At 38.3% G+C, this 25,084-nt stretch overlaps 2 protein-coding genes across 3 annotated transcripts in view; one reads left to right on the top strand and one right to left on the bottom strand.

The window, feature by feature from the left end:
• iqck (IQ motif containing K) overlaps positions 1 to 401 on the bottom strand; it is a 91,261-nt gene extending 90,860 nt beyond the window's left edge. The window contains exon 1 of one of the 2 annotated variants that reach the window (XM_073060558.1): positions 302 to 401. In XM_073060558.1, coding sequence (XP_072916659.1) covers positions 302 to 359 — 58 coding nt within the window. In that variant the 5' untranslated portion in view covers positions 360 to 401. The remainder of the gene's footprint in view (positions 1 to 301) is intronic. The other variant, XM_073060559.1, reaches the window with a different exon arrangement.
• Positions 364 to 21,922, top strand: LOC140735458 (uncharacterized). The gene is made up of 5 exons (XM_073060555.1): positions 364 to 520; positions 10,757 to 11,930; positions 12,158 to 12,241; positions 14,355 to 14,447; positions 18,438 to 21,922. Exons 2-5 carry the CDS (start codon positions 10,758 to 10,760, stop codon positions 18,756 to 18,758), a joined length of 1,671 nt encoding a protein of 556 aa, XP_072916656.1. The 5' UTR covers positions 364 to 520; position 10,757; the 3' UTR covers positions 18,759 to 21,922.
• Positions 21,923 to 25,084: the final 3,162 nt, after the last annotated feature.

Genomic DNA, 25,084 nt, shown 5'->3' with positions numbered 1-25,084 from the left:
TAGCCTCTTTAGTGGAATTTGTTACCAGATATTTTTTCTTTGACCCTCACGTTATGTTGACAGGGTCATCCAATATGCACTTTTCCTTTGTGCATGATATCCATGATGATTAAGGGCTACGATCTGAATAATAACTTGAATAATTGAAACATTTTATTGCATTTCATATCTTGTGTTTGCTTTGATGGATGATCACTGACCCAGAATGTCAGCTCTGCTGCCTTGACCACCTGTGAGTTTTTAAGTGTGTAATTGTGATCCGGGTGCAAATCTTCCCGGGACGTTCTCGTCGCACTCCTACCTGCGCAGATCTCCTGCCACAGGTTCTTCTCCACGGGCGTTCCGATCACCTTCGCCATGTTCGGCTGTACGCGTTACCAGGCAACCTTTACCCACATGCCACTGCGCGCGAGTGGAAGGGCCGAGCTTTCATTACCGGGTTATCCGATACCGTTGTCGTACACGTGTGTGGGGATTCAAAGCAAGGCCTGCGCTTGTCTTCTCTCACTTGTTGCAACAGGTGAGAATTATTTAATGTTCACCATGTCAGGGAAAATTTTCAACTGATTAATTTCTCTAGCTGCAAAGTAAATTGTTATCAATTAGTTACAGGGAAGTTGGAACTGAGAGAGGAATGGCTTCAGGCTGAAGTTTAAGAAGCAACTGCATTGTATTAAAATTTCATTCTTTTCCACACTGGCTTTTAATTATAATGCTTAGAATAATATTTATTTTTTTTACTGTAATGATTGTTGTGCCCCATTCCTCATAGAGTGGTTTTTGCAACAAAGCAGTGAAATAGGATTAAATGGATGCATTTCTAAAGAAATGTGAAAAATTTGGCCCCGATTCAAAGGTACAGTCAAAATGTTCAATGTAATTGAAAATTAAACTATTTTCAATATTTCGTTTAGTTTATGAATATAATAATTTGCATAATTGCAGTTCATATACACCTCACCATTGGAAACTTAAAGCTACTTCTGCAATTTATATTAAGTTGATAATTTTGTGTACACTCCTATTTCTGTATTGCTGTTGACTTTACGAATGATGCCACTGACATCTAGAAACTAGAAAACAGCATATGCTTCCATGCCACAGCGACTTTAACAGGTAGTCAAACACTGGCTGAGAAATTTGATCATATTGTACATAATTGAAGTCCTACATGATACAATTTCTATTTTTAAAAAATCAGAACCTGCAGCTTGGGCGAAGAGTCTGTAATGTTCTTCTCTGAGGTCCTCTATGTATGTCTTTTTCTTGGATGATCCCTCAGGATCAAGGATTGCTTTCTTCTGCTCCAGTTTTGTGAGTATTGAAGTGACTGATAAGGCCACTGTGGGAACTGCAGACTTTCCCCACAAATGAGACAAGGTGCGTGACAGTTCAAATGAATAATTTTGAGATGGTTACACTCCTTTTTTGTTTTTATCTCATTGCGAGAACTTGAGGTCCTCAGTACCATCATAAATGCCCGTTCTCCACATCAGAGGCAAAGAATTCTCAATGCCAATTTAGTTGCTGTATTTTTTTCCATGTTGCCTTTGAATCTTGAATCCTTAAATCTTTTCTTCTGTCCACCTAGTGATCAATTCCCATGGAAGGTGTCAGGGTAGAGTATAGTTTTAAGGTGCTTGGATGTAGGTATAGAGAGGATGTCCGGGGTAAGTTTTTCAAACAGAGAGGGGTGGGTGCTTGGAATGCACTGCCAGTGGCGGTGGAGGAGGCACCGTCTCTTTTGAGAGACTCATTTTTAATAAGTATGTGGAGTGTAGAAAAATAGAGGGCTATGTGGTAGGGAATTTATAGGCACTTTCTAGAGTAGATTACATGGTCGGCACAATGTTGGCCATAGGCCCTGTAATGTGCTATAGATGCCTATGTTCTCTGTTCTATTGAGTCTGATTTTGGTCATATCTTGTCAAATAAGTGTAATTGGGGCTTCAATTATGGGATGTTGGCCTAGGAATGATGCTGACATTGGTTTACTTATTCTTTCAATGAATTTTTCAGAGATAATCGGTGTACCTTTCCTGTAGGTAGTCCAGGCTACAGAAGAATATGGCAAGGAAGAGATCAGTGCTCCCCAATGATGTGCAATAACTAGAACACAACGGGCTACTTGGATTTCCATTCGCACTGGAATAGCCTTTGCCATCCATGACCCACATTTGGAGAAGCAGAACTTAGCAGCACTTCTGAGGCCTGTTTCTGCAATAACGTAAGCAGAATGGTCTTGGGCAGGTCTATGCCTGACATTGAGAACACAATTTGGGTATATGTCCCCTTAACTTTTTTTTCTCGTTGGCTCTCCTAGTTTGGCACTCACAGCATCTCTTGGCCCACCACAATTCAACATTCTAACATGTTGAATAATTCCTGATCCTCGTTCTTGAACAAAACCAACAATCATTTGGCACATTTATGATTTGGAGTGTGACAGCTTAAAAAGTTCAAAGTAAATTTATTATCGAAGTACATACAGGTGCAAGAAAAAGTTGTGAACCTTTTGCAATTATGTGGTTTTCTGCATTAATTACTCAAAGTGTGGTCTAATCTTCATCCATGTCACAATAATAGACGAACACAATCTGTAATCTAACAACACACAAACAATTGTACTTTACATGTCTTTATTGAACACATTGTTTAATCATTCACAGCCCTGGCTGGAAAAAATATGAGAGCTGTTGTATTTAATAACTGCTAGAACATCCTTTAGCAGGAATAACCACCACTAAATGTTTCTTGTAGCTGCTGATCAGACTTGCACAATGCCAAGGAGGAATTTTAGACCATTCCTCCATAAAAACTGCATCAGTTCATTAAAATTTCTGGGATACCTTGAACAAACCTCTTCAGGACATGCCACAGCATCTCAGTTGGATTAAGGTCTGGTCTCTGACTTGGCCATTCCAAAACATGAATTTTCTTCTTTTTAATCCATTCTGTTGTTGATTTACTCTTGTGTTTTGGATGATTGTCTTGTTGCATCATCCAACTTCTGTTAAGCTTCAGGTGATGGACCACTACCCTGACACTTCTTTAAAATGTCTTGATACAATTTTGGATTAATTGTTCTCTCAATGATTGCAAGTTATCCAGGCCCTGAGGCAGCAAAGCAGCCCCAAACTACAATGCTCCACCGTGCTTTTTCCTCCAAACATAGTGATGTGCATTTCTGCCAAAAGTTAAACTTTTGTGTCATCTCTCCACAGAAAATTGTCCTAGAAACTTTGTAGAGCATCCAGGTGGTCTTTTGTAAACTTCAGACATGCAGCAAATATTTTTTGGACAGCAGTGGTTTCCTCCATGATGTCCTTTGATGACCATTCTTGTTCAGTGTTTTTCTTATAGTGGACTCATGAACAGAACTTGGACATGTTCTAGGGATTTTTGCAGGTCTTTTGCTGGTACCCTTGGGTTCTTTTTCACTTCCTTCAGCATTGCACGTTCTGTTCTTGGTGTGATCTTTGCAGGACTCCCACTCCAAGGGAGAGTAGCAACAGTATTGAATTTCCTCAATTTTTAAACAATTTCTCCTACTGTGGACTGATGAATACTCAGGACTTTAGAAATGCTTTTGTAGCCTTTTCCAGATTCACGTATCTCTACAATTCTTCTAAGGTCCTCTGAAAGTTGTTTTGATTGAGGCATGCTGCATGTAAGCTGATCTTTCTTGAGAAGAGCAGGGTCTGTCAGTAAGCTGACTTTGTGTGTCTTGTTTTTATAGGGCAGGGCACTGCTACAACCCACACATCCAATCTCATCTTATTGATTGGAACACCTGACTCCAAATAGCTTTTGTTGAAGGCATTACCCCAGAGGTTCACATACTTTTTTGAACCTGGACTATAATTATTTAAATGGTGTACTGTACACAGTATTGATGAGAGGTACAATTGTTTGTGTGTTATTTGTTCAGGCAGATGTGTTTGCCTAATATTGTGACTTAGGTGAAGATCAGAGTAATTAATGCAGAAAACCAGGTTCACCAACTTTTTCTTGCAACTTGTATACCATATATTAACATGAGATTAATTTTCTTGCAAACGTTCACAGGAAAAAAAAATAGAATTTTTACAAAAAACAATATGTAAACAAAGATTGATAAACACCAATGTGCAAAAGACAAATTGTGCAAATAAAAATATTGCCGAGAATATGAGCTGTAAGGTGTTCTTAACAGTGAATCTCTAGATCAGAACTTCATTCACCTTCTCAGGACCTTGATGGTTGCAGGGTAAACCTACCACATAGTACTGATGACAAGAGGGCATGGCCTGGATGGTGCTGTTTTCTTGTGCAGAGGTCCATGTAAATGTACTCGATGCTGAGGAAGGCTTTGCCCATGATGGACTGGACTGTATCCACTACTTTCTGTAGCCCTTTCTGTTCCTAGGCATTAGTGCTTTCGTACCAGCTTAGATGCGACCCAACCACTTAAAATACTCCCCACTGTGCATTGACATTTCACCTTCCATGCAGCTTATAATTCATAGAAACGTTCTTTATAATGATTTCTAATGGCTAGTTTCCCTGTTTTTTCAGAATCAGGTTAATTATCACTTTCTTACATGACATGGAATTTTAAATACGAGAGATCATGTAGATGTTTCAAACCTTACGTACATGAAATACTGAAGGAACTGAGCAAGTCAGGCAGCAAATGTGGATGGGAATAACAGCTGATCGCAAACACAAAATCTGCAGCTGCTGGAAATCCAAGCAACACACACAAAATGCTGGAGGAACTCAGCAGGTCAGGCGGCATGTATGGAAAAGAATAAGCAGTTGACATTTTGGGCCGAGGCCCTTCATCAGGACTGAGAAGGAAGGGTGGAGATGCCTGAATTAAAAGGTGGGGCAAGGGAAAAGAGGCTGGCTAGAAGGGGATAGGTGAACCCAGATGGGGGGAGAGGTCAAGGGCTGGAGAGGAATGAATCTTATAGGAGAGGATAGAAGAAAGGGAAGGAGGAGGGGACCCACAGGGAAGTAATAGGCAAGTGAGGAAAAAGTAAAAGGTTAGAGTGGGGAATGTGGGGGGGGGGGGGTGGATTTGTTCACTGGAAGAAGAAATTGAAGAAGATGGAGTTAAGGTGTTGTACCCTTCAGTCTGAGTGTGGCCTCATCTTGACACAAGAAGAGGCCATGAATCGACATATCAGAATGAGAATCGGAATTAAACTGATCGGCTTGTAGTGGATGGTGTAGAGATGCTCGACGAGACAGCCCCCTAATTTACTACGGGTCTCACCAATGTAGAGGAGGCCACTTTGGGAGCACTGGACACAGTAGTTGACCCCAAGTGAAGTGTTGCCTCAACTGGAAGGATTGTTTGGGGCCCTGAATGGAGGTGAAGGAGAATTTGTATGGGCAGGTGTAGTACTTGGGCCACTTGCATGGTATAAGTGCTGTGAGGGAGATTAGTAGGGAGGAACAAATGGGCAAAGGAATCGCGGATGAAGTGATGTCTGGAAAGCAGAGGTGGGGGGTGGTAAAGATTGTTTTTTGGTAACGTGTCTTTAGAGATGGCAGAAATTGCGAAGGGTAATGTGTTGGATGTGGAGGCTGATGTGGTGGTAGGTTAAGAATAACAGTTGATATCTCAGGCCAAGACCCTACATCAGGACTGGAAAGGAAGGTGGTAGAAGCCAGAATCGTCGTGAAATTTGTTGTTTTATGGCAGTGGTACAGTGCAAGTCTTAAAATTATTATAAATTGCAAAATAAATAGAGCAACAGGAAAAAGGAATAGTGAGGACAATGTTCATTAGTTCATGGACTGTTTAGAATTATGATTGCAGAGTGGAAGAAGCTTTTTCTGAATTGTTGACTGTGGACCATCAGGCTCCTGTACCTCCACCTTGATAGTGGTAACAAGATGAGGGCACATTTCGGATGGTGAGAGTCCTTAGTGATGGGCGCCACCATCTTGAGTTCTCGCCCCTTAAAGATACTTTCGATGGTGGGGGAGATTGTGCCCCGTGATAGAGCTGGCTGAATCTGCAACCTTCTGCAGCCTGTTTTGATCCTGTGCATTGATTGATACTTTACTGATCCCAAAGGAAATTACAGTGTCAAAGTAGCATTGTGAGTGCACAGATATATAAATATTATAAATAAAAATAATAAAAAATAAGTTATCTCGAGCAGTGTAACAGGAAGGGGATCATCACTTCCCCAGCTAAAAGTTGATTCATTATAGAGCCTAATGGCTGAGGCAACACAGTTGTCTTAGTCTATTGCTAAAAGTGCTCCTCTGTTCAGCTAAGGTGGCATGCAGAGGATGAAAAACATTGTCCAAAACTGTCAGGATTTGCTGTAGGATCCTTTGTTCTAGACAGCCTCCAGTGTATCCAGTTTGACTCCTATAACAGAGCCAGCCTTTCTAATCAGTTTATTTAGCCTGTGGGAACACACATGTTGATGCCAATGCCCCAGCATACCACTGCAGAAAAGATTGTACTGGTGACAGTAGACTAGTAGAACATGTGAAGAAGAGGCCTGCATACTCCAAAGGACCTCAGTCTCCTCAGGAAGTAGAGGTGACTGGCCCTTCTTGTACACAGCCTCAGTGTTGGTGCTCCACTCAAATCTGTCATCCAGGTGCATCCCCAGGTGCTTGTAGGTCCTCACCATATCCATGTCCTCACCACCAATAGTAACAGGGAGCAGTGCAGGCTTAGTCTTCCTAAAGTCCATCACCATCTCCTTTGTCTTACTGATGCTGAGCTGCAGATGATTCAGCTTCCGCCATTTGACAAAGGTCCTCCACCAGTGCCCTGTATTCATCCTGATAGAGAGCCTCCATACCAGGGTGCAAATGCTCTCCAACTAGAAATTTGTAAGAATATTTGGTGAGATACCAAATCTTCAAAGTTCAAAGTAAATTTATTATGAAAATACATGTGTGTCACCATATATAACCCTCAGATTTCTTCATAATTGCACTTGTGTGCTGGACTCAGGACAGTTCTCCAAAATAATAACACTGAAGAATTTAAAGTTGCCAACACTCTGCACCTCTGATCCTCTGATGAGGACTTGCTCATGGACCTCTGGTTTCCTTCTTTTGAAGTCAATAATCAGCTCCTTGGTCTTAACGACATTGAGTAAGAGGTTGTTATGGCACCACTCAGCCAGATTTTCAATCTCCCTCCTATATGCTGATTCATCACTATCTTTGATTTGGCCTGCGACAGTGGTGTTGTCAGCAAACTTGAATATGGCTTTGGGGATGTGCTTTGCTACACAGTCATAAGTGTAAAGCAAGGGGTTAAGCACGCAGTGTTGTGGTACACCTGTGCTGATGGTGATTACGGAGGAGATGTTGCCAATCCAACTGACTGGGGTCTGCAAGTGAGGAGATCGGTGATCCAATTGCACATGGAGGTATTGAGACCCTAGATGTAGAAGCTTAGTTTTGAGGGATAATGATATTGAATGCTGAGCTGTAGTTGATCAAGAACATCCTGGTGTATGCATCTTTGCTGACCAGATATTCCAGGGTTGAGTGAAAGGCAAATGAGATGCATCTGCTGTGGACCTTTTGCTTCGGTATGCAAAGTGGAGTGGGTCTAAGTTGCTTTTCCGACAGGAGTTGATATGTTTTATCGCCAGTCTCTCAAAACACTTCATCACTGTAGATGTAACTTACTAGATGATAGTCATTGAGGCCTCTCCAGAGAATACAACTCAAGTTTGTCAATCCTCCTTACAGCATTTGCCCTCAGGTAGCATCTCAGTAAACCTCTTCTGCACGCCATTCAAAATCTCCCATCCATCATACAATGTGTGACCAGAATTAAATGCAATACTACATATGTGGCCTAACCACAGTTGCATAAAGCTGCAAATGAGTGATAACTCAAATAGCAGAGAATAAACACCATAGAGGTAATAATTTTCAGGGCTGTGGGAAAGTGTTATTAATTGGATGACTGACATCAGGTTTGAATGGATTCTTGTGCTGCTCCTGTGATTAGGAGAATAGTTTTGTATGTAGGTAATTATTAACATGAACACTGCTGAAAAATGGTAGCCTCAAAGTGACCTATGACTTCATGCACATTTTTACAGAGTCTTTTTCCTTTAACTTTGAGGTGATTCTAATAGCATACCTTTTCTGTTCATGCTTAATATTATTTAATATAATTATTACTTCACTCTTGTACTGGTTTCCAAACATTTAGTTTGTCAGATGCTGCTGGAACACAGCAGGCCAGGCAGCATCTATAAGGAGAAGAACTGTCAACGTTTCGGGCTGAGACCCTTCATCAGCATTTTGTGTGTGTTGTTTGAATTTCCAGCATCTACAGATTTCCTCATGTTTGCTCTCTGAATACTAATGGTGGGTTTCACATTCTTTGGCATTTTTTAAGTTTTCTTTGCAGAAAACCAGTATGTGAATAATCAACGTTTCTGCTAATGAATTAGGATTTGGTTACAATTATCTGCTCCACTTTTATTTGTTCATTGAGAAACTTGGCAATTGGCCAGCTCAAAATCAAATTAAGGAATTTTCTCACATGTTCATCTTCTTTAAGTTAACAGCTATAGACCCCATTATACTTCAGCAGCTTGTAGTGTTAATTTACGTTGAGATACACTTACCAATTCCAGGCCCCAAACAGTTTTTCCAAATGAGGCAACACTTCACCTGTGAATCTGCTGGGGTCATCTGTTGTGTACGGTGCTCTTGATAAGGCCTCCTCTACATTGGTGAGACATGTCCTAAATTGGGGACTGCTCGTCAAGCTCCTCCGCACTGTCTGCCACAAGTAGAACTTCCTGGTGGCCAAACATTTTAATTCCAATTACCATTCTGATGTGTCAATCCATGGCCTCCTTTTATGCCAAAATGAGGCCACCCTCAGGGTGGAGGAGCAACACCTTATATTCCTTCTGGGTACCCTCCAACCTGTTGATATGAGTATTGATTTCTCCTTCTAGTGAACAGATCCCCCTCCCCCCTTCATCTATTCCCCACTCTAACCTTTCACTTTTTCTCACTTGCCTATTACTTCCCCCGGGTCCTCTCCTCCTTCCCTTCTTCCTATTGTCCACTCACCTCTTCCATAAGATTCCTTTTTCTTCAGCTCTTGACCTTTCCCACCCACTTGGCTTCACCTATCACCTTCCAGCTAGCCACTTTCCCCTCCCTCATCTTTTTATTCAGGCATCTCCCCCCCCCCCCCCCACCTCCCTTCGCAGTCGTGAAGAAGGGTCTCAGTGCAGAACGTTGACTTTGTACTCTCTTCCATAGATACTGCCTGTCCTGCTAAGATCCTCCAGCATTTTGTGTTGATAACTAGACCAGCTCTTTCACTATCTTTAGAAATCTCTTATAATCACTCAGAAGAGCTGATGTGAATATTTGTTCATTGGTTCAGCTTTTATGTAGTATAAAATTACCTTTTTTCAAAAATCCAGCATAACGGAATGCTTATCCCTATTTTCTGTTTAGAGAAAGGCTATTTATTTTGTCCTGGCCAACTTGAGATTAAGAAAAACAAATCCAGTTTGGCTGCAAAATAATGTTGCAGCTGGATAAAACCCCATTTAGACTACACTTGGAATATTGTACTCAGTATTCCAAGTGTGGTCTGCCCAGAGGAGGATGTGTAAACTTTAGAGTGAATGCAGAGATTTACAAGGTGCTGCCTAGATAGGAGAGCATGTCTTAAGTTAATAGGTTGAGCGAGCTACAGCCTTTCTCTTTGGAGCAGAGGATCATAGGTGACTTAGTAGAGGTGTACAAGATGTTAAGAGTCACAGATTGAGTGGACATCCAAAAGACTTTTCCTAGGGCAGAAGTGGCTAATTCAAGGGGGCATAATTTTAAGGTGATTAGAGGAATGTATAGAGAGGATATCAGAGGTTAGTTTTTTTTTACACAGAGAAAGATGGATGCGTGGAATGCACTGCCACAGGTGGAGGGGAGCCAGAGATATTAAAGACATTTAAGAGACACTTAGATAGGTACATAGATGATATAAAATTGGAGGGCTATGTGGGAGAGAAGGGTTAGGTTAATTTTGGAATAGGTTTAATGGTTAGTACAACATCATGGGCCGAAGCACCTGAGCTGTGCTACATGTCCTATATTCTACCTTCATTCTGGTAACTCTTCTGAAACCCTTCCAAGGCTTTGAAATGCGGTTGACTTAAACTGTATGTATGAATGAGGTTGAGCCATTGATTATAACTTCTCATAACTTCTTCATGTTCTTTTGTGGCTCTTATTTATGTTCATTTTACCTGCTTTCTTATTTTGTCTAATATTTGCAAATGTTTCTGTGAGTTTAGTCCCACAGCTCCTTTATTTGTTGAACTATGCATTAGATATTGCCTGACAATTTTGTGCCACCTTATACTTCTAATAATGCTGAAAGAAAGACATCAATAAAATGCTTTTTATGTCCTTGAAAAATATTTCAAGTATTTAATAAAATGTATTTTAAGTATCAAAATGTAGTAATTTTAACATACTGGTGTCTTGATTAAATCAAATGAAATAAATGCTAACTCCAGCATATTCCAAAATAACAGTTCATTATGAAGTCAGATATTTTTTGAAAAATGTAAATAAAATGAATTTGCTTAAACACAGAAGATGAAATATTTGTGATCCTGAAATTGTTGAAAGCTTTTTGTAGCAGCCTACTGAATATATGGAATGTGAGAATGTGTGTCTGAAATTATCAAGTTAACTAATTGGGACATTAATGTATTTTATTTTTTTTCAGAATGCACAAACACGACATTAAGGCTAATCAGTCAAAGTCAGTAAAGAACAAAAAACAAATTGAAGTAAATGTAACCGACACTCAGAGAAAAGAATTCAGTGAGAAACATAAATCTGAAGGGAAGAAAAAGAAAAAGCATAAAGTGAAAACTATTCTAAATGAGGCAAATGAATCGGAACTAGCTTTGTACCCTGAAGGGTGCAGTGATATAAAGTCAGTTAAGAAGAAGAAAAGCAAATCTAAAAAGGCAAACACTATAGAAGAAGATCAAGAATCCAAGATTGAGATAAAATTGACAAAGAAACAGAATCCACCAGAAGGAGAAGTTCAGGAGGATGTATATGGTGGTTTAAAAAAGAAAAAGAAAAAGAAAAAAAAGTGTAAGCCAGATGATGATTCTGACTCACAGATCATTTCTGAAGAGAGTAATAGAAAAATATGTGAGGATGAAGCAAGCAGAGTTCAGAATGAAGCCAAACATGTTAAGAGTATGAGCAAAGGTGGTGTCAAATGTGTCAGTGTGGAAGAAGGCTTAGCTAAAGGTATCAAAACATCAGATGGTACTGCAGATGAATTGACAGGTGAACCTTGTGTTGCTGATGCCAAAATTATGAAGAGAAAGAAGAAGCGATCTCATATGGAGAATATTGAAACACATGAAAGTGAAAAATCACCAAAGAAACAAAAAAAAGACAAACATTCTGGTGAACTCAAAACTGGGAATGACCAATTCAGCCAAGAAGATAATCAAAAGGTGGACAACCATAACAATGAGACAGACAAAAAATTCACAAAAAAGAAGAAGAAAGAAAAGCTTCATTCCAAAAGGCAACTATTGGAACCAGAAGAGCCACACAATGAACATTCATCAATGGAAAATGAGAGGAACAAATTGGAACAAATGGAAAATGTCACTGAATGCAGTTCAAAATCTAAAAAGAAGAAAAGGAAAAGATCCATTACTGCTGAAGGAGAAGAAATTGAAAAAAATGATAAAGAAAGAAAGAAATGTGACAAAACTAGTAATATTTGTAAATCCCAACACTCCCCTTCAAAGAGGACAAAAGAGGACAAGCAGGAAGCAGCATTAGATGTTCTTAAGGAATCTATAAAAAAGAAAAAGAAAATTAAAAAGGAAAAGAAAGACGCCTCACCTGGGACCCAAGCTTTTAAAGTAATGCAAATTAATTTTCATGTTGCTTAAACTGTAAGGTATTTAAAGGAATTAGTTTTGCCATGTTTTGGTGTTGAACCATGAAGCCATGACCTTCTCAAGCAGCAGTTCTATTTGAAAGCAGCTTAACAGTAATTTGTGTTTTTTTATATAAAATTATTTTTATTTGTACTTTTTGTATATGGATGTGTGATAAAGTGAAATGTTGCTGAATTTTGTTATTTCAGGTAAAAACAGAGCAATGCGACAGTGATGATTTGCAGATTATATCTGAAAGAAAAGGAAATATATTTGAAGTGGCAATAGACAAGGTACACAAATGCATTGAACACCTGTTCATTGTAGGAAACAGGCAGAACAGGCTACATAGGCAACAGCATGACTGTATAGGCCTATGATTCATTTTCAGTCCTTCTATATAAACTCAATAGATGGCAATAAAAAAGGAGAATTGATATTTTATTATTAGGAGAAAAGTTATACGCAGAAGATGGGTTTCTAATTATGGTTTCCAGTCAACAAAGTATTATATTTGAAAGTCAAAATATTTTGGGTGAGCATCAGTCTCAGTAGATCAGGCAACATGTGGAAGGAACAACAGAGTTAATGTTTTAGATTGATGACCTTTTGTCAGAGCTGAGGTCATTGACCTGAAACTTTTAACTTTTGTTTCTTGCTCTGTTAGATGCAGCCTGACCTGCTGAGAATTTCCAGCATTTTCTATTTATAGGTATCTAATATTTCATTTCAGTTGAAAGTATTTTATTGCCAATTTAGCTGCAGTATTTCTCCAACTGCTTGTTTTAAAATGAGAAGTTATAACTGGCTATATCATCACTATTCAATATGATCCAGTTTATCTTTGATGAAACACTCTTTAGGTAGCAATCATTAGGTAGCAATTTGGACTCAGAACCTTGGTTGGTTCTTTTCTTTAAATAAGGCCAAATGAAGCATTTTGGATACTTCAGACTGAAATCATATGCACACAGGGCATCAAAATTGAGGTCTTCTTGAATGTTTGGCCTAAATACTCATTGGATAAAGCTTCAAAATATTATCTATGAATTTAATGTATAAATTACCATGCAAGGAAAAGAACTGTTAAGTGTGTAACAATGTATTTTAGAAATTACTGTTATTTTTCCAGATTGAAATCATCACAATGATGGCCATCCAAGATTGTGTACTTCCTTGAAATGAGTTGGCAAGCCTTATAAACAGAACTACGGGGTGGGAAGTATTGCCACCAGGAAGCACTTGTTGCTTCTTTTCGGAAGAGAGGAAAACAAGAATTGATGGTAGAATGGAAAGGAAATTGCATTTATGTAATGGAACATGGGAAAATAAGGGGAGACTTGATAGAGGTATACAAAATTGTGTGCGGTATAGATAAGGTAAATGCATGCAGTTTTTTTCCACTGAGGTTAGGTGTTACAACAACTGGAGGTCATAGGTTAAAAGTGAAGGATGAGATATTTAAGGGCAGTCTGAGGGGTAACTTCACTTATGAGGTGGTGTGTATGTGAAACGAGCTGCCAGCAGAAGTACTGGAAGCAGGTTCATTTGCAACATTTAAGAGAGGTTTGGCTAGGTACCTGGCTGCTCCTTTAACCATTGTTTGTTTTCACTTCAATATGTTGTTGTTCAATAATATGAAAAAAGTAGGACATCCATCCATTGTCCAACCTGCCAATCATTGGGAATATTTTGTCAAGGCTCCTGAATGTGATATCCGACCGAGATTTGAATGTATTTTTAATAATCAGTTAATCATTTATAAAGGGTGTTATTCATAGTTTGCTTTTGGATTGAGGAAGAGAAAGAAAGTGCCACGGAAACAGCATCTGGGCATAGTCATCCCAGGATTGTCTGTAAACCAAGAGTTTGTTTATGGACGTCTTCTAAAAGAGGATTGCATAATTTGGTCACATTCTCTAATTAGATAATCTCCAATACCTTGGAACTGGTAATATGATTCCTTTACTTGAGAACCAGAATATGAATTTTATTTTCTAACTCCGAAACTATTTCCACATTTCTCAATAGCATCTCTGCGTGCATTCAGCTAGAAATTTGTCCCTGGTCATATACATTAAGTGTCCAATATGATTATACTCCCGTTTCCAAAATTTTACAAGTTACTGAAGCAGAGGTCAATTGGCTGCCACTGCATTTACAAAATGAGGCCCAGGATAGAATCCTTGCTTCCCACCCCCTAAAATGTTCTTCTTGCCACACAAGTTGAGTGGCAATATTTACCTTTGAAATTAGCATTCTTTAAAACATTGAAAGTAATGTTAACATCAAAATACAGGTTGAAGTCTAGGTTATCACCCTTCTAAAACCATGTTTATATTCTTATTTGCATAATTTGCAAATGTGAAATGGATATTTTATTAAATTTTATATTTTTTATTTTAGGCTAGACGGAAGGCTTTGCAAGAAGAAATTGATCGAGAATCTGGTAAAACAGATACTCCTGAACCAAGATCTTCTTTTGAAACTAAACCATTAGTAAGTAATTTACCAATTTACAGATAATTTTATGGATTGCTAAAAGAAACCTCTAGCATAGGGAAGAATGCAGGAAGTTAACAGATCGTTGTGAAAACGAACTTCAGGTTAACAATTACCGTAGATAATATTTTAAATGCCCCTCTGATTCCTCAGTTTTGAAAGATTCTGCAGTGCTTGATAGTTACAGCAAAATGCCTCCCAATCGACAGTTAACAAAATTAGTTGTTAGCTTGCAATAATTTTAAGTTTTGTCCTACTTGCTCATTAAAAAAATTTAATGTGTACCTACTTTTTTTTCCAAATATTATAATTTGGAAAAAAAAGTAGGTACACATTAAATTTTTTGATGCTTTAATTGGCTATAGATTGAATATTTTATGATAACTGCTTACTGAATGAAGAAATGGTTTTCTTATTAATATATTCAAACTACTTCTTTTAAAGTAAGTTCACCTTTTAGTGAAATTTATAAATTATAAACTATAATTCAGTTTGTGACTATTAAATCAACTTCACAATAATACATTTGTCACGTACTTGCTACTTACTATTAAAGGTCAATGAAATTATCTTGGCCAAATGATCCTTTTTCTTGATTTGGCATGGGATCATCAACAATCCCATTCAGTGCTAATTTTAAATTTTAAATCCAGGAGATAGGATGGTTACTATAGGAAATGGTAGGTTGTAACATTGGTTCAGTAATAATTTTGTATTGCATTAGTACAGATCAGCTTTATTATTAACTGTCTTGAATATGGAAATGCTGAATCCAGTTATTTGCTGGTGATAACTAGAAATTAGTGTGTCTGCCACCCATAATATTCCCTTCCTGATATTTGGCTAATACTTCAGCATCCATTTAGCACTGGCAGCCAAAGACAAACTTCCCTGAGAAGTCTAAAATATGTGTTTATGTCAACGTGAGCTAAATTTTTTTCACTTTGATCACAGAATTTCAACCAAAAGTAAATTTTCATCAGGAGAAAATAGAATGCTCAAACTATTTGTGTTTTCTCAACACCTGATGTATAATATTGATAGAGGTAGAGGTGGAGTAGTTACAGAGGGGGAGTTTTAAGAGGACAGTTTGACAGTTTGCAATAGAAGAAAAAGAAAAATGTCGAAGCTATTGAATGTGTAAAGAACCAGACCAGTAGAAAAATTACATAGAGCATCAAATTTATCCTACTTTCTTATGACAGTCATTTCATGTTTATTATTATTATATTCTTTGTATGCCATCAATGAAGAAATAGATATTCATTATGCTCTTTTGTCTTTGGCTCAATATACATTTTAATAGGAAGAGGTTTTATTATTTTATGGGACATGGGATCACTGGGGTAATTCCAGCATTTATTGTGCATCTCTAAATATCCTGTATTGACAAGGCATTTAAAAGTCAAACATGTCAGTTAACAAGTACAGTATAATTTGTCTGGTTCACCCCTGCTAATCAGAACCTTGAATTTGAACTGCTGAACTGTGGACTTGCACAACTGCTATAGTTTATCCAGCTGATCTGTGAGCAGAGACACTTTTTAAAATTACATTGGTGTGGATGATATTTCTCTGGCTGACATTTCAGAAAACGGGGGTCACCATTTAAAAATAAGGTTTCAGCAATTTAGGATAGCATTGACAAGAAATTTCTCCATGCAGAAGGAAGAGATTTGTGTGGAAGAGATCTGTGGAGGCTCATTCACTGAGTATATTCAAGACTGAGAATGATTGCATTTTAGATATCAAAAATCCAAGGATCTGTGGTTTGTGTGCAAACAAGTCATTCAACCATGATCTCATTGGAGAGTGGAGCAATCAATATGGGCCTAGTATTGCTTTTAATCCTATTACTTTTATTTTTATACCCCACAGCAGTAGGTAATAGAATCTGTTCCTGAGTACTAAAGCTGCCAATATGAGAAGGATTTTTACACTTTTGGAGTAGAACTAGTTGAAATCTGCATTATAGATAAGACTTTATTGATAGTAGAGCATAGGAGACCCAAAAATCCACTTAAATAAGTTTTGTTCCCACAAAGTTGACCTGGGCCTTTGCCGCAGCGAGCTCATTCCATGACAACTCTCCTGCATTTATCCTGTTAGTGGCTGCCTGAACTTGTCCTTGCTACATAGTCACATCTGCTTGGAATGTATGCATTAGAGACCCAAGCTACTAGATGCTTGTGCCTCTTCGCCCAATGAACTGCTGCCACATTTGATCTACCATAGATCAAATCCATTATATTTTGTCTGTTTCTAGTTTTGAACATTAAATTGGTGAGGATACCTTAAGCCTAATGGAATAGATTTACAATATGGTGCAAAAGTATTAGGCACCCTAGATTTTTTTATATAACTTTTGTTTTAGATGTTTATTTTTTGTCTTCTGCATTAGTGTGTCAGTAGAAAATAGCTAACTTGAGATGTCCAAACATTCCTTCTCCAAAAAATTAAATGTTTGAGAATTTTTTGTATTTTGTTAAAGAAAGTAAATGTTAAATAATAGTCCAATCCCAACAAGAGAAAATCTGCAGATGCTGGAAATCCAAGCAACACACACAAAATGCTATAGGAACAGAGTAGGCCAGGCAGCATCTATGAAAAAGAGTAAACAGTTGATGTTTTGGGCCAAGACCCTTCATCAGTCCTGATAAAACTTGATTTCTTTGTGCCTATATAGCCCAGTGCATGATTAAACAAAGATAACAAATGGATGCTAATGATCAATGACACAAGGACCTGAATGAACTAAACTGATTGACTGGAACAGAAATGGGTGAAGAAGGAATCAACCTGGGCGAAGAACAACCAAACTAAAAGCTGTGGGTGTGGCAGATGTGGCATTTTAACATCAGTTCTTACACCATGGCGAGAGTGAGCATTGCAACAAACACAAGGTGGCCATCCTGTATCAGAAAGGTCTCTCCCAAGCAGAAATTTTGCAGCAGACAGGAGTTTCAAAGTGTGCTGTCCACACTATTCTGAAGAAGCACAAAGTAATGGGCAAGGTTGAGGGCCAAAAACACAGTGGGCGGCCACAGAAACTAAGTGCAGCAGACAAAAGATACATCAAACTGACATCCCTTCTAAATCAGAAGTTGTCCTGTACTTTTATTAGCTGTGAACTCACAGAAACAACTGGAACTCAAGTACACCCCTCTACAGTCCAGAGAAGTCTTGTCAGAAGTGATCTTTATGGAAGAGTTACTGGCAAAAAGCCATTCCTCTAAAGTGGAAACAAAGCCAAGAGACTCATCGATGCACAAAAATACAAAGACTGGATCACTGAACCATGCTGCAAGTGCTCTGGACTGACAAGACAAAATTTGAAATTTTGGCTCAAGCAAGAGGCATTTTGTTCATAGAAGAGCTGGAGAGTGCTACATGGACGAGTGTCTGCAGCTAACAGTGAAGCACGGTGAAGGTTCCCTGCAGGCTTGGGGCTGAGAATTAATTGAATGCTCAATGCTGAGAAGTACAAGCATATTCTCATCCATTTCCCAATACCATCACAAAGGCATCTAATCGGTGCAACTTCATTCTGCAGCAGGACAATGAAGCCGGTCACATGACCAAGGTCATAAAGAACTATCTTCAACTAAAAGAAGATGAAGAAGTTCTGCAGCAGATGGTCTGGCTTCCACAGAGCCCTGATCTCAACATCATTGTCTGGGATTACATAGAGACAGAAGCGAGACAGCCAAAGTGTGCAGAAAACTAGGGCAGGTTCTCCGAGATGCTTGCAAAAACTTACCAGCAGATTGTCTTGTAAAACGAGCAAAGGGCGGTCACACCAAATATTGATATGATTTAGTTTTTTGCTCTTTAAAGTAAATTTTTAATATTTAAACACTTCATTATTTTGAAAGCATCTTAGCTTTACAGATTTTTTTTACATTTGTCTCTGAATTTTGCTCAGTACTGTATATATTTGGGATAATACAGGATTCTCAATTTTCACTATTTTTCCCCCCACTGTAGTGCACCGGTACACAATGGGACACAGCCACGTTTGAAAGTGTGGATCAGAAAAACAAATTTTTGAGACTTATGGGTGGATTTAAATCTTCTAATCAAACTCAATCAACTGGACATGCTTATGGAAAACCGAACATGGCATTTAACAAGCAAGAAGAGAAAAAACATAACAGTATTCTGCAAAGGGAATTTGATAAAGCATTGAACCTTCGTCAAAATCGAGGAATTGGCCTGGGCTTCCAAGCTTCTCCTGATCCTGCTAAAACAAAAACATTTTTTATAGATAAGCACGCCACCAACTCGAAGAAGTTTGACTTAGACTAAAGGTATCAGTGCAGGTTTGTTTCAAAACATAAAATATTGTATAGTTAATTCATTTTTGAAGAATATTTTGCTCTCTTTCAAGGTGGTTGTTTTCCTGTACAGTAAGGAGTACATTGTATTACAGTATTGAGTTCAGTTCTTTGCTTTGTTCAACCCAAACCTGTTTAATTGTAGTTCGATCTGATTCAGGTTGGCATAGTTTTTTTTTCCATATTTGTTTTTACAATTAAAGCTAGGCTAGTTTATTTTCTGATCATGAATATTTTATCAGGACATTAATCATAAAGCATAAATGCAGCCTAATTTAATGTAGTTTATGATTTATTACAAATTTTGTAGCCTGCATAAAAATGACAGTATGTCATTGTAATGAAAAGAAAGCAAAATCAATAATAGAATTAATGAGTATTTTGCAGTAGATAAATATTCAGTCCAAATAGTTTATGACAACTACCTGTATATGAGCACCAGAATTTGAGTTCTTAATTAATTAAAAGTAAACTTGTATAATAATTTCCCAAACTAGTCTTTCTTCTCTAGTCAATTGTTCTAAAAAAACCTAGAAAAGGGATTCAGCCCTGTTTTACTCACATTTTTGCATTAAGTAGAAACATTGAAACATAGAAAATAGGTGCAGGAGTAGGCCATTCGGCCCTTCAAGCCTGCACCGCCATTCAGTATGATCATGGCTGATCATCCAACTCAGAACCCTGTACCTGCTTTCTCTCCATACCCCCTGATCCCTTTAGCCACAAGGGCCATATCTAACTTCCTCTTAAATATAGCCAATGAACCGGCCTCAACTGTTTCCTGTGGCAAAGAATTCCACAGATTCACCACTCTCTGTGTGAAGAAGTTTTTCCTCATCTCGGTCCTAAAAGACTTCCCCTTTATCCTTAAACTGTGACCCCCCTAGTTCTGGACTTCCCCAACATCGGAAACAATTTTCCTGCATCTAGCCTGTCCAATCCCTTTAGAATTTTATACGTTTCAATAAGATCCCCCCTCAATCTTCTAAATTCCAGTGAGTATATCAAGTGGTTGATCAATGCAACCAAACTAGCAGTGCTAAATTGTATGCATAAAGGATTCCTGAATTATGTACGATGCAGTATTGGTTTGGACAACACTATTGGAGGCTGTCTGTTTGAGAATCCCTCTCATCTTCATTATTGACTGCAGTCTCCTCAACTTTGACTCTTGCTCCGACATTTAAAGAAACCACTTGAAGTAACATTTAAGAACTTATTAGTGAACTTGCTTAATGTGTAGACAAGAGCAGTGGTGGTGCCTCAATAATACTGCCAGCCTGCACTCAATAACCATTTCTTAAGCCCCATCACTACTCACCTATTCTCTTTTGTTCTTTGATATTTGAATAATCAGTTGGTATTTTGCAGTTCAGCTAAATATGGCTGATAAGACCAAAGCCCATTGTAATATTCACTGGAAAGTGTGCTGAACATTTGAAATATCACTGGCTTAAGTAGAACAGTGAAAATACTATGACTTAATTTTTGGCTTTGCTAGGGCCATTTTGGGATAAACTCCATTTGTTGGAGTTTTCCCTACACAGATGAAGATGGTTATCAAGGAGGTTAATCATCCCAGCCCAGGATATTGCTGTGTGAGTTCTTCAGAGCAGGATCATAATCCAGGCAATCTTCCTCTGCTTCATATTGACTTTACTATCATTTGAAGAATGAAGGGGGAATCTCTTTGGAAAGGAAAGGAGAAGATGCCAGAATAAGAAGGTGGAGGGATGGGATGGAGTATAAGTGGAGAGGTGATAGGGGAAGGTGACAGTGGAGGTTGGGGGGGATGAAGCTGGGAGGTGATAGCTGAAGAAGGAGGAACCTGACTGGAAAGTGGATCATGGGAGAAAGGGAAGGAGAAGGGGGGCCAGAGGGAGGTAATAGGCATATGAGGAGAAACAGAGTAAGAGAGGAAGTGTTTGGCCTTACTTCATTGTTGAAACTCCTTATACAACAGCTTCACTACTGCACCAGGTCAAGAATGTGTTTTCCCTGCAAGAGCATCTTGAGATGGTAAATAAATCGCAGCCTTGTCAGTAATATTTAGTAATTCCCATAAACAGATACAATTCTTGTTCCTTTCTGACCAATGTACACTGCTTTTCTCCCAACACCACATGGTTGCCATGTTCCAGCTTAATAGACTTCTTAAAACTTCCCTATTAGTATTCATCTCAAATTCCATATTTTAGCCACTCACCCTATCTGAGTTTACCCCTTGGTCTAAACTTCTCGAAAGACTACAGACATCTGAATTACATGGCAGATGAGGGATATGAAGAGAGGGTGGGAAACTGATTGAGGCCACAATCGATTCAGTCATGATCTTATTTGAGGAGTCAATGGAGGAACTAACCTCTTTAGTTTTCATATCCTATGTGACTCCATGCCATGATCTAATCTCCTGTATACAGCATGATGTATTTAAATCGAGAACAGTATTAGTGACCCTTTTCTTTAGTACTATAACCATATACCGATTATGTGATTTCCAATAGAGTACTTCTAATATAAAAATGTTAAAAATTCATTTTAATTCTAACTGGGTTGGTAAAAAGGTCCACTTTTAAAAAGTTAGCAGGTAATCACACTCCTTTTCTTTGACTATCATGAGACTCAATACCAGGATTTGGGCTACTGCTTTAGGTAAAATAATGTAATTGAAAAATTTAGGCTAATATGTCCAAGATTTCTTTCCTATATAATTAGAAGGCTCTCCCTCTCTTTTACAAGCCCACTTCCCCGGTAGCAATTTGTCTTGTACTCACTTTGACTGTGTCTGTTGAGACATTATTCAGCTGAGCAGCCTCAGCTAAGTCCATTACTTTCATTGTGCACTCACAAACTAGGGTGTGTGTGTGATTTCTGTCAAAATCATTATCTCCAGTGGTGATACTGAACTGTTACTCTTCAACCTTTTGCACTTGCTTGCTTCTGATGGTGGCTTTTCACACTGTTTTATTGCATTTTCCCCGTAATAGATTGAGCTGCTACATCTGAGAGTTATAGATTACGGGTTTAAGATTATACATTTTCTTTCCTACTCCACTTCTACCAAACTATAATTGAGCACTTGGTTAACCTTTTATTATGCTTTATGTATTTTATAATTAAATATAATTCTCTGAAGTTGTATAAGCTTTTTTTTCCTGCACCATCTTGAATCCAGTATGCACTTTCTACTTTGTCATATGAGATTAAAACATTGGACCCATGGTCTTTTTTGGATACAGTTTTTCTGTTTAGGCCTGCACCACCCAATTGCACTCAACTGACTAATTATCCGACTAATCCATCTGTGTTTGGAATGTGGGAGGAATCCCATGTGGTCACAGGGAGAATGTGCAAACCCTTTATTTACAGTGGCAGAATCCCCGGCATTGTAATAGCATTACACCAGCTGCTAAGCTATTGTGCCATCCCAAATTATTGTGTCACATGTACTGAGATACTGTGAAAAGCATGCCAACCTGATGGGTAAATTCATACAAAAGTACATTGTGGTAGTACAAAAGGAGAGAGAAGGTGCAGTGCAGGTAGACAAAAAAAATGCAAGGGCCGTGACAAGGTAGATTGGGAGATCAAGAATTCATCAGTTCAAGTATCTTAAAACAGCAGGATACAAACTGACCATGAGCCTGGCGGTATACCTTCTCAAGCTTTTGTATCTGCTACCTTCGAAGGGGGCAGAAGACAGAGTGAATGAGATGAGTGGGGTCCTTGATTATGTTGGCTGCTTTTTAGAGGCATTAGGAAGTGTAGAGTCAAAAGGAGGGGAGGCTCTTTTTTGTGATAGACTGGCTACATTCACAACTGGAATTCCTTGTGGGTCTTGGGCGGAGCAGTTGCATGCTAAGCTGTGATGCATTCAGAGAGAATGCTTTTTATAGTGCATTTCTAAAAATTGATGAGGACTGCATATATATGTGCATATACACATTTGTAGGTACATTCTTCTAACGTGTAATTAGCACCTGCCATTTATTTTCCCATTTCTAATCACTTTTGCTCCATTTTCATCTGAATCCTTTTACACTTCAAGCATTTGGGTTGAGATTTCAGTTTCTCTGGGTAACTCAATTGAAGATTGGAATCTGGATAATCCTCTGATTCCTGAGGCATTTGCATCATTGGATATAATTATTTATAGATATTTGCAAGTAGATTTTTCTTAATACATTTTGGGGGGTGGAGAAGATGCTATTTACAAGCATTGGAAATGAGGGTCTTTCTGTCATATTCCAAATGCAATTTCTGTGGATGTGCAGTGCTCCGTAACCCTACAGCTCTCAACCTCTAGAACATATGATTCAGATGTCATGTTCAAGTATTTAATTGGTTTCACTGGAGTAGTCAAGTCAAAGTGTAAGAAGTGTCACTTAATTGTATTAATAAGCAGCTGTGAAACGGTAAGTCTTTCAAGATTATGTAGTTATTTCACTAATTAAATGCCTAAGTGCATGGAAACTCCTGAAAATTAAATTTAACTGTCAACTGACTCATCAACTGCTTTTATACATGAAAATGGGGAAAAATAAATTGGAACCATCAGATGAAATAATCACACGTTAGATCTGTCTAATGTAGTTATATTTCATACTTTTTACTGTTAATGGACAGCACAGTTGAACTGCAGCTTTAATCCAGTTGGATACTGTCCAGTGGAATACTGTGTGCTTTATGTGTAATGTTAAAGAAAAGTTGGGTGCTGAAGAAGGGTCTCAGCCTGAAATGCCAAGTGTATATACTGTTACATACCCATGGGTATCTTGTGCCTGTCACATGACCATGATGTAATTGAGGCTATGGTGGGCATGATGTAATGGTCTTGTGATGGTGGAGTGACATAATTTTCCCACCAGTGAGAGGTCATGTGATAGTTTTTTCCAACAGGGTTTTATACACCTCCACAGATGCTGCCTGACCCGCTGGGCTTGTCCAGCATTTTGTGTATGTTTCTCTGGATTTCCAGCATTTGCAGAATTTTTGTTTTTGTGTTTATGTTTCAATGAACTTGTTAAAACGCAAAAATACTTTGCAGTTTCTTTACACATCCACATTGACTTGAAATTAAGCCTCACCCCAAATTCCCACCTTTTAATTTAACAGTCTTATGATGTCGCATCATCTCTCCCCCAACACACCTCACAGATGTCCAAAATGAACTCATAATAACAAAGCTGTTTGCTGGAATACAGACATTCTCAACCTGTGCCAAGATACTCTACCTATATCCTCCTCCAGCTGTAGCTTCAAAGATGCAGATGATCTGTTTCTAAAATCTCATGTTTTATATTTTGTTCTTTGCTCCAACAATCTGTGTACAAGTTGCTTTCTGATCATTTCAAATCTACAACCCTACAACACCAACAACAAAATCTTTTCTATATTCATTTTTCCAAATTGCTTTAAAGTTTTAGGAATCCTTATTAATTTTTAATCCTATTATCAATCTGTTCACTAATTGAACATACCTTAAGACATAACTTAAGACATCTTAAGACATAACTTTTCTAGTGAATGTGTTTTTGATTTTAATAGAGCATCTAAAATGTATGCATTGGATTAAATTTACTACATTTTCTTTTACATAACTTTGTCATTAATTTTGTGTCTTCATACTGTGTGCCTTATTTATAAAGCATCAATATTAGTATATTAATGTGCATATATTTTAAAAACAGCTCCATATTAACTAATAATCCTTGCGGGATGGTTTACTGGAACTGTTGGGAAGGTTTAAACTGATTAGGTGGGGGGTGGGACAAGAAACTGGGAGATAGCACTGAGGATGCAGCAGTTGGTATACAAGAAGAGGCAGTGTGCAGTGAGACTGTCAGGAAGGATAGGCAGATAATAGGGCATAATTGCAGTCAGTGGAATGAGTTGCAGTGTAGTAGGGGGACAAAATTGAAAAAATAAGTAGACAAAATACAAAACAAGTAGATGATCTTATAGTACAGTTAGAAATTGGTAGATATGACATCGTGGGCATCAGTGAGTCATGGCTGAAACATGATTGTACTTGGAAGCTTAACATTCCAGGATATACACATTGTATCAAAAGGACAGGCAGAGAGGTTGTATTGCTCTGTTATTTTTTTTTAAATGAGATCAAATCCTTAGAAAGAGGTGACATAGGATTGGAAGATGTAGAATTATTGTTCATAGAGTGAAAGAAGTGCAAGGTAACAAGGCCCTGTTGGGAGTTATAATTAGGCCTCTGAAAGGTAGCCAGGATGCGGGCTACTAATTACAACGGGAGATAGAAAATGCATGTCAGAACAGCAA

Source organism: Hemitrygon akajei, chromosome 11 (genome assembly GCF_048418815.1).
Source record: "Hemitrygon akajei chromosome 11, sHemAka1.3, whole genome shotgun sequence".
Classification (NCBI taxonomy): domain Eukaryota; kingdom Metazoa; phylum Chordata; class Chondrichthyes; order Myliobatiformes; family Dasyatidae; genus Hemitrygon; species Hemitrygon akajei.
The sequence above is the reverse complement of the archived record's forward strand: the minus strand, read 5'-3'. Positions and strand labels throughout refer to the sequence as shown.

Excerpts from the sequence above, each read along its gene's own strand:
- LOC140735458 (XM_073060555.1), top strand. The coding sequence starts at position 10,758 with ATGCACAAACACGACATTAAGGCTAATCAGTCAAAGTCAGTAAAGAAC. Across the intron at positions 12,242-14,354 it reads TTGAAGTGGCAATAGACAAG|GCTAGACGGAAGGCTTTGCA; the intron begins GTACACAAATGC and ends TTTTTATTTTAG. Across the intron at positions 14,448-18,437 it reads CTTTTGAAACTAAACCATTA|TGCACCGGTACACAATGGGA; the intron begins GTAAGTAATTTA and ends CCCCCACTGTAG.